The 17,993-nt window shown below is 47.4% G+C and overlaps 2 protein-coding genes across 14 annotated transcripts in view; both read left to right on the plus strand.

Annotated features, from left to right (window-relative positions):
- The window catches only part of myt1lb (myelin transcription factor 1-like, b), a 113,173-nt gene extending 103,664 nt beyond the window's left edge, over nt 1-9,509 (plus strand). For 9 of the 11 annotated variants that reach the window (XM_076877244.1, XM_023153620.3, XM_023153621.3 and 6 more), the window contains 8 exons: nt 333-395; nt 473-556; nt 1,790-2,011; nt 3,334-3,428; nt 3,749-3,852; nt 4,595-4,738; nt 5,291-5,353; nt 7,035-9,509. In XM_076877244.1, coding sequence (XP_076733359.1) covers nt 333-395; nt 473-556; nt 1,790-2,011; nt 3,334-3,428; nt 3,749-3,852; nt 4,595-4,738; nt 5,291-5,353; nt 7,035-7,175 — 916 coding nt within the window. In that variant the 3' untranslated portion in view covers nt 7,176-9,509. The remainder of the gene's footprint in view (nt 1-332; nt 396-472; nt 557-1,789; nt 2,012-3,333; nt 3,429-3,748; nt 3,853-4,594; nt 4,739-5,290; nt 5,354-7,034) is intronic. The other 2 variants (XM_023153625.3, XM_023153628.3) reach the window with 2 other exon arrangements.
- Nucleotides 9,510-15,016: 5,507 nt separating this feature from the next.
- The window catches only part of pxdn (peroxidasin), a 35,445-nt gene continuing 32,468 nt past the window's right edge, over nt 15,017-17,993 (plus strand). For all 3 annotated transcript variants that reach the window (XR_013094456.1, XM_004569947.6, XM_076877247.1), the window contains exon 1: nt 15,017-15,326. Coding sequence is in view for 2 of the 3 variants with exons in the window: in XM_004569947.6 (XP_004570004.1) it covers nt 15,163-15,326 (164 nt within the window). In the remaining variant the exon portion in view is untranslated. The remainder of the gene's footprint in view (nt 15,327-17,993) is intronic.

Raw genomic sequence — 17,993 nt, forward strand, 5'->3', positions numbered from 1 at the left:
CAACATCGCAAGTGACCAATCACATTGTTGTGACGTCATACTTTTGCAACTTTGGAAAAAATGCCTTAAAAAACAAAATCGGCTTGACTTGCGAGAAACCGCCTCTGTCCACCAATCCAGCAGTTAGAGTTTGTTGCATTTCAGGATACTGTTCTTTAATAAACGGTAAACATTGTACATATTGTCCTTGCAACACTGGAATTTCATAAATGAATGAATGAATCAGATCATCCGTCTTAAGCAGACCTCGCAGCTCTTTCCTTTAGATGAATGTGGCGCGTTGCAGCTGAGATGCCGTAGGCCCTGAGCCCTTTTTGTGTTTTGTGCCCCAGGTGCCCGACACCAGGGTGCGACGGTTCGGGACATATCACTGGCAACTACGCCTCACACAGAAGGTAAAGCACCGCCGCGCCGTGCACGTATTAATCCTGCAGATCGCTCTCCTCTCTGTAACGCTGTCATTTATCTACAGTCTTTCAGGGTGTCCGCGTGCCAGGAAAAGTGGGATAAAGATCATCCACAGCAAAGAGAACAAGGAGGACCAGGAGCCTATCAGGTGCAGTACAGACACTCATCATCTGTCTTCTGTCTCCCTGAAACGCCGTGATAACTCCTCCTCCTGGACCAGCTCTGCTCACCACATATTTCCCGCGTGACACGTGATGTGATGAATGACTTTTAAATGATGCAAAGGAGCCGTGCACAGCTGTGCCGCTGCTCGCCTCCTGTAAGCAGGAGTCAGTATGAGCTCTGACAGGACGAATGTCCTCGGAGGGCAAAGTTTGTGCCGGAGTGTGAAGGAGAAAGTCGGAGAGCGCGGGTTGTGTGAGTTCACAGGAGGCTGGGGGAGGTTCTGCAGTCTCCTGCAGACACACACAGGTAGGAAAGACAAAGAGACGGAGGCAGAGAGATTGATTGACTTTAGCCGAATCCCGCGATGTGCTTCTCTGGCCTCAGCTCTGCAGCTGCATTGATTTCTCTGGTGGTGCAGAGCACAAACAATACTCCGACGCTCCTCATTCTGCCGGATTGCGAGGACAGTCGGCTCACGCTGACCGTGTTAGGATGCTCCGTGGTTACAGGGCGTGCCGAAAGAGGAAGACAAGCTGCTGCAAACAAGAGCGTCTTCCTGATTTATGCACACTTATCGGTGAGGCTCACTGAGACGGCATGATGGAGAGTTTATGTGAGGAATGAATGAAGGGGCGGGGAAACGAGATATGCCCCAGATTGGGGGGGGTGCTGTAGATCTAATCAGATATTTCTCCTCAGAAAGAAACTAGTAAAGCAGCTCAGTCTGACAAGTTCAGACTGTCCTGCATGTGTGAGAGGACTGTCCCATCACTTCAGGGGAAGCTTTGGGCAGAACAGACAAAGATGAATGAAATAAATTCCTGTCAGTGCAGAAAGCCGGTGAACCTCCCTCTATCTGTTTTCCATGAGGCTGAACTAAAAGCAGACAGAACTGATACGTCCACGGCTTTAGCCGTAATCTGTTGTGCGTGCTGTGACATTTGGAATAATTTACTGCCTCGATGCATCTGATTAGCGCGGGTGTTGATGCACTGACACTGTTCCCCCCCCCGCGATAAGAGCCGCCACTGGGACAGCTTTAAAATAAGATGATCGTATCTTTGTTTAAATCAGAGCGAAAGCAAAGACGCAAAACAGAAAAATAACATCAGCTGTTCAGCAATTCACCGCTGAGGAAGCACGAGCTCCGGCTCACAGGTCACAGAGAGGACGTTATCTCCTGTATGATGAAAATGTGCTTTTTTCCCCCCCTCAGGTGTCCGGTCCCGGGATGTGACGGTCAGGGTCATGTGACAGGGAAGTACGCGTCCCACAGAAGCGCGTCCGGATGCCCCATCGCAGCCAAGAGGCAAAAGGACGGATACCTGAATGGCATTCAGTTCACATGGAAGTCCGGGAAGACGGAGGGCATGTCCTGCCCGACGCCGGGCTGCGACGGCTCGGGTCACGTCAGCGGAAGCTTCCTGACGCATCGGAGGTGAGTCAGGGGTGTGTGGGCGGAGCTTTAAGGAGAAGAACGTGCATGAAAGTCCCTACATAAATGGATAAACACAGGCAGCACTGTGATGTGTTATTAGGCCGGTGCTGTCTGCAGGTCTGCAGTGTGGATGGAAACACAGTAAGCAGGCAGACAGGCGGGTCAGGCAGGGCTGCGTCCTACAGACAAAACATTAGGAGAACAGGACCAGATGGAGGCTTCAGACGATGGAAGAGCTGCACAGTCTGCAAACACAAAGCCCATTGAGCTGATTCAGGATGAACCGGACAGAAGGGGGACGGCCGAGCAACCTGTGGGAACTTCTGCCACAGACGAACACAGTTTCATCCCCACCGTAGGAAAAACAGCTCGACTGCTGAATAAGTCAAAAGCTTAGCGGTCGAGCTTCCATGTGTGCAGAAAGAGCTCGCAGTGAATAAGCAAACATGTGTCAGGAGACAAGCGTAGATGGAGAGCTTATAGCCTGAGCGTCACTCACGGGGTTACATGTCTGACTGCAGGACGTTTTTAGCACTTCCTTTAGCTTTTGCATGGAAACCAATTACACTTATATGACATATACAGACAGCGCTGGAAGCTCTATGTCCAAACTCAGCTTCTGTTCGGTTCCAGTTCCAGTAGCTTTGTTTAAAGCGTATTGCACACCGCTACATGCTGCTCCCTTGTGGACATCTTACAGACAGTGCAGAAACTGCACGTTGCATATAATGATGCAATGAGCATCCTTGGTAGGACACCTACAGGGGGTCGTGTCAGTCAGATGTTTGTAGCTGTGGGTGTTTGGACGTTTGCACGGCTCTGCTAACAGGTTAGCAGCTCACAGATCGACAGTCTGAGGAAGCACCAGTTTGTGTATTTATTGATTTCTTTTATGTAATTGTGTATTTTATGTATATTATGGTTTTATGTCTTTAAAAATATTTTATCATTTTTTAAGGTTTATATGTTGTGTTGTTTTTTTTAACTATGGACGTAAATTCTGCCAATAAAGATTGATTGATTGATCGATTGATTGATTGACAGTATATTAAATATGTGCCGGGCTTCAGATGACAGCACTGTGGGCTGTAAACATGTTTATTTCTGGAGCCTCTGCTGGACGCTGCAGGAACTGCAGGCTGCTGCTTGGTTGAAGTTTGCCACACCAGCACGAGCGTCTCTTCTTTAGGAAGAACACACTGGGTCGGGGGAGGGGGGGGGTTGTGTTTTCCATCTGTGGAGAGCGTTGGCTCGCTCTGTGTGTGTCTGTGGCGCCCATCATATACTGAAACAATGCTTCCTGTTCTTGTCGCTGCCTCCAGTCTGTCAGGTTGTCCGCGTGCCACCTCCGCCATGAGGAAAGCCAGGCTCTCCGGAGTGGAAATGCTAACAATAAAGCAGCAGCGTGCCAGCAACGGTAACGGCAGCTACCACTCACACACACAATACAGCCAATCAGGAACACGGCCATGGAGCGATTTACTGAAGAGACTTCCAATTCCACATAATGGACCAATCAGGAGTGTGTGTGTGTGAGAGTGGGTGTGAATAATGAGGGGAGCCGAGGAACAGGGCTGGGTTTGCTGTAATGTGTCTGTGAGGTTGTTGAGTCTTAATTAGCTTAAACGAGCTGACGCGGTGTAGGTGGAGGCGGTCGCACGCCGAGCGTCCGGCACACTTTTTAATTATTCCACACAGAAGGTGCTCGTGTGATTGAGAGTCCCTCCTTGTGTGCAGGGCTGGAGCACGACGAGGAGATCAAACAGCTGGATGAAGAAATCAAAGACTTAAGTGAATCGAATTCACAAGTGGAAGCAGACATGATCAAACTCAGAACACAGGTGAGTCGCTTCCTGTCTGTACCGGGTGTGATTGTAAAGTTCTGCAGCTCCGCCCCTCAGAGCTCAAAAGCCAAACGTTGTTATGGAGATTATGAGGTCACGAGGCGGAGCTAAAAAGGTTCTGGGGAAGTGGATCAGCTCCTTGAGCACCTCCTCCTGTAATGCTGCCTCCAACTAAAGGTGTAATTTGAAGTGACAATCTAATAAGATTTACCTGCAAATACTTAGAGGTGGGTATGCTAGAATAAGGGGTGGCGATCATCTTGAAGTGAGGGGAACACATGTCAAAGTGGACATACGTCTCACGTAGCTCCTCCCCCTGCGTGTGCAGATATCAGTCAGCAAACCACTGAACTGGAGGCCAAATTAAAGAGAAGCAAAAGGCTCCCTCAGGCTGGACTGTTTAGGTGTCCTCACCAAATCCCGGCTTAACACCAACATTACACGCCTGATTAACGTTTAGCCTTCCCTTCAAGGTCGTCTCCTTGTGCACCCCTGGGCCTCCTACCTGTAGATCCTTCGCTGCAGCTTGAGCCTCAAACGTGCAGAAAGTAGCATGAATGCGTAAATGGTACTACGCCTCCTGTGGACATTGGGGGAATTGCGGCTTGTTTTTCAGCCCTGGAGGCTGTCGAGGTGGATTTGCAGAACTTTCTGGTCACACCTCGTATGAGCCGATCCTGCAGTGGTGCGTAGCTGCCTGTGACGCTGTGCACTAACTCTGCACCGTCCCTCTCTGCAGATCACAACAATGGAGTCCAACTTGAAGTCCATAGAAGAGGAAAACAAGGTGATTGAACAGCAAAATGAATCTCTCCTGCATGAGCTGGCCAACCTCAGCCAGTCACTGATTAACAGTTTAGCTAATGTCCAGCTCCCTCATATGGTAAGGGCCACCAGGAACGGCAAGCCAGCAAGTTGCAGATTAAAGCTGACCGTAGCATTATCTGTGTATTTAAGCTCAGCCCAATGTGCATGCTGCTTAGCCTGAAGTGTGGGACGCTGCTTGTCTCTCCAAACAGCGAAGGGGAGTGGTAGTTTCTCTCAGCGTCTCCATGAACTGAAATATTGAGGTTTTTGTCTTTTATTGTTAGTTTAATTGTTTAGGAGGAATTAAAGTGTACGTTTATATACATGTTCATCTGTTTGCTCTCAGTGATTAAAAAAGTGTTTCATGGTAATCACACTGCTCTCATATCCTTTTATTTAACGAACACGTTTCGCTGACAGAGGAACGAGTGAAACTGGAGCATTTTATAAAATCAACTTTTACATTTAAACATTTCCTCTGGTGAAAAATGTCCACAGCACTGCAGCAGAATCACCAATGAAGACCAGCTCGTGTTGTTTCTCAGTTAAATACTGCCATCTAGTGTTTGATTGTGAGACTGGTTTCTCAAAGGGATTTTAAAGGAGATTGTCCCTCTTTTCCTTCCAGAAACCACTGACGCACAAAGAGCCGCCTCTGAGGACTAACAGCTGCTTACAGATGCACCAGCAAGTAAGTGAGCAGTGATTCATGCACTCTGCTGCACTCTGCTGCACTCTGCTTCGTGTCTGACGCACTTCTGTTGTTATGGAAGCAAAGAAAAGTGATTAAACACCTTAATGTGACTCTTTATCAGCACTAAATCCTTAATGTTGGTTTCAGAAACATTTGGCTGCCGAGTTTGAACTGGTTGATTTGTCAGATATATGAACTCTAGCTTCCGGTGTCCGACTGAGATGCGCCGATGCGGCCGAACTGTTCTGGGGAAGAAACTCAATGATGAGTCACAGGTTGTGTCTGCCGGCACAGATTTTACTCCAAACCTGTCAGAGCACCGCGTCTCAGAGTTTAGGAAGTCTGAAACAGTCTGTCTCTCAGCCATGTGAGCTACAACAATGGACGAGTCTCCCGAACAGCTTTTTCCATCATGAAAGAAACATCTGAAAGGACTCACAAAGTCTCCCGCTAATCTTTGAGCTGTTCATTTATTAAACCACAGAGCTTTCATTCTCATGTGACGGACTTACAGGAAAAGTTCCTGCAGAGACCGGTCCCGAGTTTCTCTGAATTCTCACTGGACACAGACTTTGGAGGAACCAGTGTTGGACTCCACCATCATCAACAGCCCGCAGGAGGATTTGGGACCTCTGCCACCTCTCGACCTCAGCGTCACCTGATCCTCGTGATGCTGACGCGAGGAGATGATGTCATTAAAGCATGAGTGCAGACGCTAAACTGACTGAGAGCTTCATCCAGTGATGTGTCCTGCAACGCAACGATGACAAGGTTGACGTCTTCATGCTGTCATGTTTTACAAAGAACAGGAAGTTACAGCACTGTGCAAAAGTCTTGGGCCACCACTTATTGTTTATGAGAGCAGGACTCTTGTCATTTTTGAAGTGCTCATGAGCAACAGTTCTGCTTTCTGAAGCGTTTTCTTTGAGTTCAGTCCTTCTGCCCAATCATCATCATTAACTAACACTGACCTAACTTTGTTACCAGCAGCCTGTCACACAAACACTTGTTCCTGTTTCTTTAGCCGACTCTAAAACAGTATTTTTGTACCAACAAGGTGATTCCTAAAGAGCAGTTAGCTGATGATCCGTCTTTAAGAACGAGAGGAACAAGCAGAAACCTGACAGAGGGCCTGAGAGATGATCTGGATTGATCAGACATGATCTCAGTGAGAAACGACTGTCAGGAAGCCAGTCTGAATGAAGGGAAAGGCTAAGGTATGAACATGACATAAGAACTGGACCGAAGAGCAGAGGAACAGGTCTGACGGAGAGCTGGATCCACATCCTGGTCCGTATGTACGAGGAGGTCCAGCAGTGAGCGTGTGCAGCTGTCTGTGATGCGTTGAGTGGTTTTGGCATTTCTTTGCTTCCGTACTTCACGTGTCCGTGTTCCTTCTGTTTGTGCTCATGTACCAGTGATGCTTTAGCACAGGGGTGGGGAGCTCCAGGTTCTGTAGGTTTTAGATGTGTCCTGGTTTAAATGGATAAAGGACCTCCTCAGCATGTCCTGAAGTTCTCCAGAGGCCTGGTGATGGTGTGCTGACCCAGGGTGAGATTAAAACCTGCAGGACTCCGGCCCTTGAGTTAACAGCGTTTTACTCTAACATGGAGTTTGTAGTGATTGATGATTTTTTGCCTCTGACGGTGTCCATGTGGTGCTTTTTGTTTTCCTGCAGGAGCCAATCAGCGAGCAGAACTTTGACGCCTACGTCACCACTCTGACGGACATGTACACAAACCAGGAGCAGTACCAGAGCCCCGAGAACAAAGCACTGTTGGAAAACATCAAGCAAGCCGTCCAAGGGATCCAGGTGTAATCAACCAATCAGCAAAGGGAGACTTTTTGTTCCCGCCGCAGGTGTGGGCGGCGAATCAGAATCCACGTACAAACAGGCAGCGATGGTTTGATCTCCTCGGTCCGGTGCACTAAAGTGTTATATATTCTAAATTCTGTTCTCTGAAAAAATTGCGAGGCTCTAAGTGTAGGAAGAGCTTTTCGTTCTCTCTTTTCTTTCTGGGTCTCGCTGTGAGGGAGAGAATCGGTTTTTGAGGACATTCACATTTTGTACGTTTTCATATGAGCTCACATAGTGTCATGTATGTTTCTAGCTGCTCATGTATGCACATTTTTAGTGTATATTTCTGAACAGTAAGCTAACGCTAACGGAACGTGAGCTCTTTTTAACGCGTGGCCACGAAGCATTCGAGATGGAAAAAAAGGTGGACGGTGGAAGCGAAACGCAGCGATGGAGGAGGATTTTTCTCCTGTGGACGATTCTGGACTTTTCAATGTTTTTTTCCTCCTCCTTCTTCTTCGTCTTCTTCTTCTTCTTCTTGCGTGTAGATTGTTCCAGAACAAGAACTGGCTTTGCGGATCGCTTTATTTTCTGCCAATGCTCGAGAAAAGTTTGTGCTTTGTTTTAAAGAAAAGACGTGCAGCTGCAGGTGGGGGCATTTTTAAAATCGGTGCTGTAAACGAACCCGGAGAGGAAACTGACCTGATGTTTGTATGAATGTATGTATGAACAGTTCTATTGGAAACATCATTACACGGAAACCCGATGGTGGAAATCCCGTTACCTAGGAGAGCCAATTGAGTCCTAGGGGAACGCGTCATGTTCACATGCTCATCGTTAATTAGTAGAAAAGACCTACAGAGAGCTCTCTGCTATCAAATCTGCTCAATTTGGAGACTCGTGTGGGAAACGTCTCTGCAATATCAGAACTATGGTTTCTAGCAGGGAGGCGATGCAATCTGCAAAGGAAAAACGTTGGTTGGGTATATGCAATCTCTTGTTTATAAGCATAGTGGGGTAACAGGAATCTTTTTAATATAGCCTGTAATGTAAAATATTGATTTTTATACAAATCTTTTAATACAAAAAGTCTTTTTAAAAAAGGAGGAGGGAACCTGGACGTGGAGTTTTAGGAGCAGAAGTATATGAGTTCCACTTTTTTTCTGTACGACTTTGCACAGGGACACCTTCGTTTCCATGTTTTGATGTTCTTACAGAAGCTAAAAGCAGTACCCGAGAGCCTGAAGCGAGGGTTTCCGAGGGTTTTGTAAAGAGTATTTATAGAGTATGACAGCGGGACTTACAGGGTCACTGTCCCCACTTATGTGCCAGTAGACTATTTGCACTTGTCCTTGAAGATATTATCCTTACGTACGGCGGCGTGCAATTTCCCAGGTGACCTCTCTGGCACACGATCGGATTTCGTACCACTGAGAGAGGAAGAACAGGGACTTGGTTCAAACCATAGCAGTTAGCTGTAGGCTACTATCGAGTGTAAAAACATTCAGCCATTTTTGCTCTGTTTTAGGAAGATGAAGTTATCCCCCGCAGCACTTTATATCTAATCACTGTACAAATGGTTAAATAGTCAATCAGTTCGAGGTTTGAATAAAAAATAATGGGGCCACGCCGCTGTGCGCGCCCCTCCCTTCTCCTAGTCGTCCTAGTCGTTAGCGCTCACGTTCAGGATTTGCCTTCTCGAGAGCGAATGCCAACGGTGCTCGTCGTCGTTCACCTGACCGAATCTCATCTATTGTACTTTACCGTCCTCTGTCGGGACTCTGCTTCCCATCATCCATGACTGCGTACGCCTTTTTCCACAGCATCGTGTCTGCAGCTTTTTGCCAATATAGTAACGCTTCAGTAGAGTAATAGCTAGTACCAGTTTTTGAATTAATTCTCATTACCAGTGAACATGGAGGAGGGACTTTAAAGCACAAACCGGCTGCTCATCTGACGTTGGGACATAAATAACAAGCCTGAAAAAGAGTATCTGTGACTATCTATAGGGAACGCAAAGAGGTCGTCGCATATTTAGAACCTTTCATAGAAACTATTGTGAATTCATCAGAGTTTATTATTTAGTCGGAGCCAGCTGATTTAGTTGGAGGTTGAGTTCAGTGACCATCAACAAAGACAGGATTTTGTATAAACTATTGTGCTCTCTGTGGAACTGAAGTTTGATTTATTTTTGTACTACACAGCATGGATTTGTTGACATTTTAATTTTGCTATAAATGTGTGAGATCACAAGTTGCTGTGATATTTCATTTATAAATTGTGAACTTTGTACAATTTTTGTCATGCTGGATGTTGACACATCTTAAACTCAGAATAAAGACAAATGTGTTGCCAGAGACCTGGAAACTATTTCTTTGTGTTCTTCGTGTGACGCTGCAGCACTTCGACGGGTTACAGCTCGCGACGGGCGTCAGGAAATGATGTCGTAAACTTTATGAATAAAGTTGAATCATCTCCTGTGTGTTTTCACCACAGGTTGTTGTTTTTGTTTCTAGACCATATCTGGACACGCTAGCTTCACACAGACACACATACCTGCTAATCAGTGCTCAGTAACATCCATCCATCCATCTTCATCCGCTTTATCTGGGGCCGGGTCGCGGAGGCAGCAGCCCAAGCAGAGAAGCCCAGACCGTCCTACTCCCCAGCCACCTCCTCCAGTTTATCCAGGGGAACACCAAGGCATTCCCAGACCAGCCGAGAGATATAATCTCTCCAGCGTGTCCTGGGTCTGCCCCGGGGCCTGGAACACCTCACCTAGGAGGCATCCTTGTCAGATGCCCGAACCACCTCAGCTGGCTCCTTTCGATGTGGAGCAGCAGCAGCTCTACTCTGAGCCCTTCCCGGATGGCTGAACTTCTCACCCTATCCCTAAGGGAGAGGCCAGCCACCCTTCGGAGGAAGCTCATTTCTGCCGCTCGTTCTTTCGCTACCCACAGCTCGTGGCCATAGGTGAGGGTAGGGATGTAGATCAACCGGTAAATTGAGAGCTTCGCTTTTACGCTCAGCTCCCTCTTCTCCACGACGGACCGGTGCAGCGTCCATTTGGAGGTGCTGATCTTCATTCCCGCTGCTTCACACTCGGCTGCAAACCGTTCCAGTGTGAGCTGGAGGCCCTCACCCAATGAAGCCAACAGAACCACATCATCCGCGAAAAGCAGAGAAGAGATTCTGAGGCCACCTAAGTGAAAGCCCTCCGCAACTTGGCTGGGTACTCTGAACTGCCACTCGGCGCATAAGCGCAGATGACAGTCAGGACCCGTTCCCCGACCCTAAGGCGCAGGGAACAAACCCTCTCATTCACCGGGAAGAACCCCAACGTACCGGCAGCAAGCCGAGGGGATATTAGAATACCCACCCCAGCCCGCCGCCTCTCACCAGGGGCAACTCCAGACTGAGACAGAGTCCAGCCCCTCTCCAGGAGACTGGTTCCAGAGCCCAAGCCATGCGTAGAGGTGAGCTCGACTGTATCTAGCCGGAACCTCTCAACCTCACGCACTAACTCAGGCTCCTTCCCCACCAGAGAGGTGACATTCCATGGTCAGTAACATCCAATTAAAATCCAAGAATGTCACCAAAGCTGAAACTGAGACCTCATGAATGGTCTGTTAGTACAGTGACCTCACAGCAGCCGTGTTATTGGTCAGATGATGTCATTAAAAATGCGCTGAAAGGCTCCAACAACACAAACACGTTCAAGAGGTCCAGTTCAGGGACTCCAGTTAGCTCAGGTGAAACCTAACAGAGAGCTGCTTGTTTCTCTGTCCACCTGTCAGTCAGAAGCCACACCCCTAATAATGCAAACAGGTAGGTTATAACAGTCTCCCCCCCATACAGGTGTTATGAAGTGGAAATTATCTGTAGGTACCAAAGCAATGTGTTTAAGTTTTAACATGGGAGTCTGTGTGGACCGACTCACTGTCGGCTTCGTTGTTCAGGTTTATTTCAGCTGTGTTTTATTGATATAACACCGGCTCATATCAGCTATCGTCTGAGAATGCTTTATCTTGTGAGATGACCCCAACAATCTGAGCAGCACTTGGCAACAGTGGGAAAGAAGAACTCCCTTTTAACAGGAAGTGACTTCCGACAGAAGCAGACGTCTGCTTTGGTGTGTAACCACAGTGAAAAGATGTGAGACAGGTGCATCATGGGAAGTCCCCAGCAGCCTGAGCCTGTAGCATCGCAGCTAGTTCAAACGTATTTCCAGTACAAACTGGAAGCTGGTTCCACAGAAGAGGGGCCTGAAAACTGAAGGCTCTGCCTCCCATTCTACTTTTAAATACTCTAGGAACAACAAGTAGGCCTGCAGTGTGAGAGCGAAGTGCTCCAATAGGGTGATATGGTACTACAAGGTCATTAAGATAAGGCGACCCCTCCTCTGAGGGGGCAGTCCAACCAGCTAAATATAGTGTTTACTCTATTATTTTATACTTTATGCTCTACCTCATGAATCTCCATTTTTTACCTACCCTAACTTTCATGCTTGTTTTTTTTTCTTATTTATCTTATGTCTAAATTTTATTTATGTATTTTTATATTGTACTGTTTCTACTGTTCTGTGCTATTGTAAGGTGACCTTGAGGGTCTTAAAGGTGCTATAAATAAAATGGATTAATATTATTATTTAGCGTAAATAATCATAACGTTTATCTTTGAATTTTAACATTTGTTTAGTAATATGTATGTTTGTTTTTGAACAGTCCCCTTTTTACTACACTGTAATGTGTAAATATTGCATTGATTTATTGCTAAATTTCAGCTGCTGGCCACACCCACCTGTCTGGGGTGTACCTCACCTGTTGCCCTATGATAGCTAAGACAGGCCCCCATGACTCTGAGCTGGGGCAGAAGAAGTGATGGATGGATGATATCCATACTACGGGCTACTTTAGGACCTTGATTTGATAGTTTGAGGTAGCATGATCACATGACAGTTATTACTGTTAGACATACTTTTAGGAAACTATCTCTTTTTTTTTGTTGTTGTTTTTTGACCATCACGTATCCAGGTGAATCATTCATGCAGTAATTTTGCCTTTTATTACTACTTACCTGCTGAGGAGCCAGCTGAGTTGGGTCAGGTGTTCTGGTGTGACCCACCAGGAGGAGGACCCGGGGTCGACCCAGGACAGACACCTGACTGTTCCCCCTGATAAGTTTGGTTGGGAGAGGGAGGTCTGGGCTTCTGCGCTTCATCTGCTTCCCAAAGACTTGACCCTGGATAAGTGGAGATGGGTGGATGGATAATTTGGCTCCTGTGCTCCTGTCAGCCTGCAGCTGACAGTGAGGGCTGTTTCAAACTGTCACAGTAAATTGAGTTTCATTGTTTCACATTAGCTGCAGGCTAATAGCTCCACCTGACAGTTCGGACTGGATAAGACTGGCTGCCCCTCAGAAACATAAAGTGTGATTGTCAGGCTGGTGGGGCTTCTTTACTGGAGATAAACATGTTAGCAGAAAGGATCAGAAGTCTGATGTGGAACTCAGCTGTCTTCAGTGTTTCATCTTTGCAGTTGAAACCTGATCAGTGTTTCTGGACTCACAGACACGTTTGTTTTAATGTTTGATGGGAAGTTCACGGAGCCCGGAGAAACCATGCTCCTGCTGCGAGGTTATTCTAGAGACTGAAACTGGACTGGAACTAAACCGAGGCGTTTCACTTCCAGGAAATAAAAAGCAAAGGAAACTTTTGAAACAAAAAAGAGGAAATTCAAACACAAGCTATCGATTTTCTAGAAATAAAGGTCTGATGTTGCTGTGAAGTCGTGCCGCCACATCCTTCATGGCTCGTGTCTCCGAGTCTCTGAACTCTGGGAGCGACGGCCCTGCGGTTTGTTGCTGCTGTAAGTGAAGCTGGTCTGGGAGTTCTTCTCCAGCTCCTTGGCCAGGTTGGAGCTGGTGGCGACACTGTGCTTGTAACCAAACTGTGGAAATAATGATTGGTCATGTTTTAGCCAAACTCTGGGTTTAGTTAAAAAGTGGGCAGACAGAAGGCATGATGGGACGAGTCAAGGAAAAAATGATACTGTAGGTACATTTACGAGGTGCATGAGCAATTCTAAGTTACCCTTAACTTCAGGTGTTTTACAGGAAAAGAGACACAAATTCTTCTGTAACAGGTTTTAGGTACTCTGTAATTTCCTGGTAATTTAACCAAAAAAACAACAACATATCATATGTATGCTGTACTTTTTTCATCACGGGGCTTATTATGAAGCATCTGAACCTTGTCTAACTTCTGGGTATTTTACAGGTAAGGAGACGCAAAGCAGTAAAATTACTTACACTATAATTTGTGTCTCCTTGGCTGGAAACCACAGAAAAGATAGTACTACATAAAATTACTTATACACTTAAATCACAGTATTTCTTTGTTTCCTGTACAAACCTGAACTATACCTCCTTTTTCTAGTGCACACTTGTTAAAGTATTTGTTGGTAAATATAATTATACTGTCATTTCAGATGAAATAAGTTGACGTTTTAATTACAGGGGAAGTACGCCCTCAGTCGCAGGCTTTAAGGTCCTGAAGGACCCTCCACGTCGTCTTCTTACTGTGGAATTTTGTTTGAGTTGCCACTAAATAAGAAACGAAGAATGAAGGACAGTAAAACTGAAACTAATAAAAACGGAACAGAAAAAACACTGATTAGAAAGAAAAGTAATAAAGCTGTTCGGCTGTAGGAGCACAGAGATCACTGCACAGACACTGAGCTCATTATTAGGAACTTTAGTCACGTTTAATATGAACATGCATAATTTGGAAGAGCGGATTTATGAGTGGAAATCAGAAAATAATTAATATTAGCTCAATAAAAACACATTTAAAACACCCGTAATAATAACTGAAGATAGTGACGTCATTACTTGCTGGTATGTGCTGTAATTCGTGAATTTTCCAGCAGATGTCAACAAAGCCAAACGTTTAACCTGTGGCTGCTTCACTGTGCCGATAACACAAAGATGAATAGAAATAATGGAAATGACATGAATGTGTCGTTTGTGGTTGACAGAGCGGGTGTCCACTAACTGTGGACAGATTCAACGCCTTATTTTCAATCATAACTATAATTAATATCATAAAATAAAATGTTCCTTTACCATCATCATCATTTCAGCCTCGGGAGTGGACGTCCCAGTTCAAACCAGGAAGAAAAACCCTGAGAGCCCGTCTGACTCTACAGGCCTCAGTCAGCAGGTTAAAGGTCAAAGTTCATGACAGCACAATGAGAAAAACTGACCCTGCAGGAGAACGCCTTTTCCTTTAATAAGAACATGGCAGCACAGCCTGGGTTTGCAAAGCTGCACCAGAACAACATCCTTTGGACTGATGAGACCTGAGTGGAGACTTTTGTCCAGAAGATCAGCAGCAGAGAAGTGTAGACAACACCTGACCTGCTGCCTTGTTGTTCGTGTTTCCTCTGCAGCTCTGTGTGTGCATGTTGTACAAATACAGTTATGATTATGAATGACTGTCTCCACATGCTGAAGTCTTTTCGTGCACACAGTGTTGGTTTAAAAAGTTACTACAATATAAAAGTTGCTGGAACATAAAAGTTGCTACAATATAAAAGTTGCTACAACAGAAGTTGCAGGGATGTTGGAGCCGTGAGCTCGCTGAGCGATGGTACTGCTGCATATGATCTCCTTTAGAAGAAAGCGGGAGGACTGTGTGTGTATCCGGCTGTAAACATGTTTGTTTCTGCTGTGAAGTTCTAACATGCGAGTGCACGGGGCGGACTCCCTGCTGCCCCTGCCGGTGGGCAGAGAAACTGCAGCTTTGTCCTGCTCAGAATCATTGGTCGGTGAAACTTCAGAAAGGAAACTGAAGTTTCATTGTTTCAGGAGCTCCGCTCAGAGAAGGACAGCCGGGCTGCGAGCTTCCAGCCTGCGTGTATGTGTGTGCTGCCTCTCCTCCTCCTCTCTGAGTGTGTGTCTGTGTGTGTGAGGGGGCAGCTGGTCGCTCGGCTCTGCTCGGTTAGAAATGGCGCTGCGGGCTGCGCTGCTCTCCTCTCTGCTGCTGCTCTGCGCGGTTCGGCGGTTCGGCCTGTGCTGTCCGAGCCGCTGCCTGTGTTTCCGGACCACGGTGAGATGTATGCATCTGAACCTGGAGACGGTGCCGGCGGTCTCTCCGCAGACCACCATCCTGTGAGTACTTTCTCCCGGCGGAGAGCGGCTCGATCCGCAAGCCTGCGGAGGGGGAGGCCCGAGACACGGTCCGAGTTAGTGTTAGTGAGGGTGGAGGGGGACGTGTGCACACCGAGCCGTGCTGCTGCAGGTTCTGGGGATCAGAGAGTGCAGGAGAGGCGCTTTTAGGGTCTCCGAGCTGGAGAAGAGGAAATCTTTCAGGACACCGCAGGCTGAGCTCAGGAGGAATCCGATGGATCCACCTTAAAAGTCGATCTGTGAGGTCACAGGAAGCCTGCAGGTCTTTGAAAGAGGTCCAACCAAGCTGGTATGAAGCTGAAGTTAGATTCTGGGGCTTGTGTCCCCCTAAACTGTCCCAGCTGGTGTTTTAGGGACACATCAGCAGATCCTGGTGTTGCTTTTTGCTTCTTGTGTGTTTGCATTTGTACACCGGAGCCAATCAGGGGTCTCGCACCGTTTGTGTTCTTCATATTTGTCCCAGCGACGTTTCCAAAAACTGCAGTTATGTGATTTATAGTTTTTCTGAGTAGAACAGCTCTGACGCTTTGTTCACTGTAAATATAAAATAAATATGAGAAAGATAAACACAGTGAGGGTGGGGGTCAGCTGATGTCCGGGTGGGTGTGGTCGTTTTCTAGCTGTGACGTCAAAGATCTTTGCTTCAGTTTTTTATTGAAAATGTAAATATGTGAGTTATAGATGTGATTATTCTGCTGTGCTTTCATTCTGGGCTTTGTTGAGGCCTGAGCTCGTATCTGACGCTGAGCCCGACCTTCAGGCCGGGTAGGAAGGTTTGGGTCAGAGTATTGGGCTAAAAAGTCCTCTGGGGGGGCGTTCCCTCCCCAGCTGTTCCCTGCCCAGCTGTTCCCTGCCCAGCTGTTCTGTGAGAGTTCAGTTCTTCCTTGTTTATTGTTTATTGATTGTTTATTTATTTGTTTATAATCATGGTCTCTGCATGCACCTGAATCAGACGTTTTGCCATACCGAGCAGCTCCTCGCTGTTCGGTTGAGGACAGCCGTCCCTCAGCCCGAGTGTGGAGAAGAAGAGCCACGCTGGAAGCAGACTGCACATCGGGAGCACGGACGTTTTTCCACGCTCTGACGGCCATTGTGACCGGGCATCAGGAAACAGGTGGTCTCAGAATCTCTGCATCAAGCACGACTGTCTTACAGCCTCAGCAAGGAGCACAACATCTGATGGAGCGTCCGAGGAGAAGAAACCACAGAAGAAGGATGGAGAGGGCGGAGAGACAAAGACTTGAGAGAGTTTCAGCGAGCGAGGGGGCGCAAACTCTCCCTCTGCTTTTAAAACGGAAGCCTCGCCTCACACATCTGGATCTGCTCGCTTTGGCGTGTTTGGAGGAGAACCACTGATGCTGTCACGATGCTGCGTCTGCGTGCGGCGCCTCGTGGCGTTTCAGAGACACGTTAGAGCGGCGAGGATGAGTAAAAGAAAGATGAAGACGATTGTGAGCGGCAGCGCTGCTGCCCTTCCTCGTGTTGGCTCGTTTCTCCACAGTGAGCTCTGACCCTGTGGCGGGCCTCGTCAGCACCGACTCCCAGCCTGGGTCAGCTGACCTCTCCCAAACCGAGGCCCTCACGCCCACAGCGTCCTCGCCGTGGCGTAGTGCGTCTCAGTGACCTCCCCTTCCTTCTCTGATTGTCTTTGGAACTTTTTGTTGTTCATGTTTTTCTTCCTCTGCCATGAAAGGACGGAAATTCTCCGGCATGCGCTGGTCAGCATGTCGTAGCGGCTCGGCTCAGCGGGAGAACACACAGCTCCACATCTGTCCGTCCCAAACATGTGGCCCCTTTGTCTTTAAGCGGGCACGTCATACGCCGCACTATAAATAGCTTCATCCAGGACAAAGGGGGCAACTCAGCCAGGCGTGCCAGAATTAGCCGTTCCCTGCCCGTCAGCCCTCGGCGGCGGCGCTGCCCACATACCCCAGAGGAGGATGGAGGAGGATGTGTGTGGCCACAGATGAAAGGCCTGTTCAAGCGCTGATCTCAGCAGGAAGTCGCGCCTGCTGGTCGAGGTGTAAATGCATCTTCAATGCTCAGCACCGGTCATCGTCACCGCTGCGTGTGAGGCGACGAGCCCTTCATCTGAAACTCTTTCACAGTTTCTACCGTGAGCTGTGAGGTGGTTTCAGGACGAGCTCGCAGCTGCTGCAGATTCTTTCTGACCTCCGTCTGTGGCTCCACAGGAACGGCCCCCGAGTCCAGCTGGCGGCGTGCCGTGGGAGGAATTTAAAGTGATAATATCACAGAGGTGGGAGATGATGCTTCACGTCAGCCCGTGTCTGTCCTGCTAAACCTTTACTACCTTGGTATTACAGCTCTGTTCAGATATTTGTGATTAAAGTCGAAACAGCACACGTGCTGTTCACGTGTTTATGTGAGTGACTGTTAGAGATGATGTCGCTCTCCACGAGCTCCTCCCAGCACCGATTGGTCTGCTTGGTGTGAAGGTGTGGGCTCAGCTGGAGGATGATGATGTTAGAGTCACAGAAGCTGAAGTTGATGATGTCATGTAAATATCAGGCAGAGCTGACTTTGTTTGTTTAGGCCCGCCTGATTCGATGATGTCACAGCCACGTCAGAGCGTGCAGCGCTGTTTTTTGCATACTTGTCACATTTAAATGTTAATATTAGACAAAGATA

This window comes from Maylandia zebra, linkage group LG19 (assembly GCF_041146795.1).
Source record: "Maylandia zebra isolate NMK-2024a linkage group LG19, Mzebra_GT3a, whole genome shotgun sequence".
Classification (NCBI taxonomy): domain Eukaryota; kingdom Metazoa; phylum Chordata; class Actinopteri; order Cichliformes; family Cichlidae; genus Maylandia; species Maylandia zebra.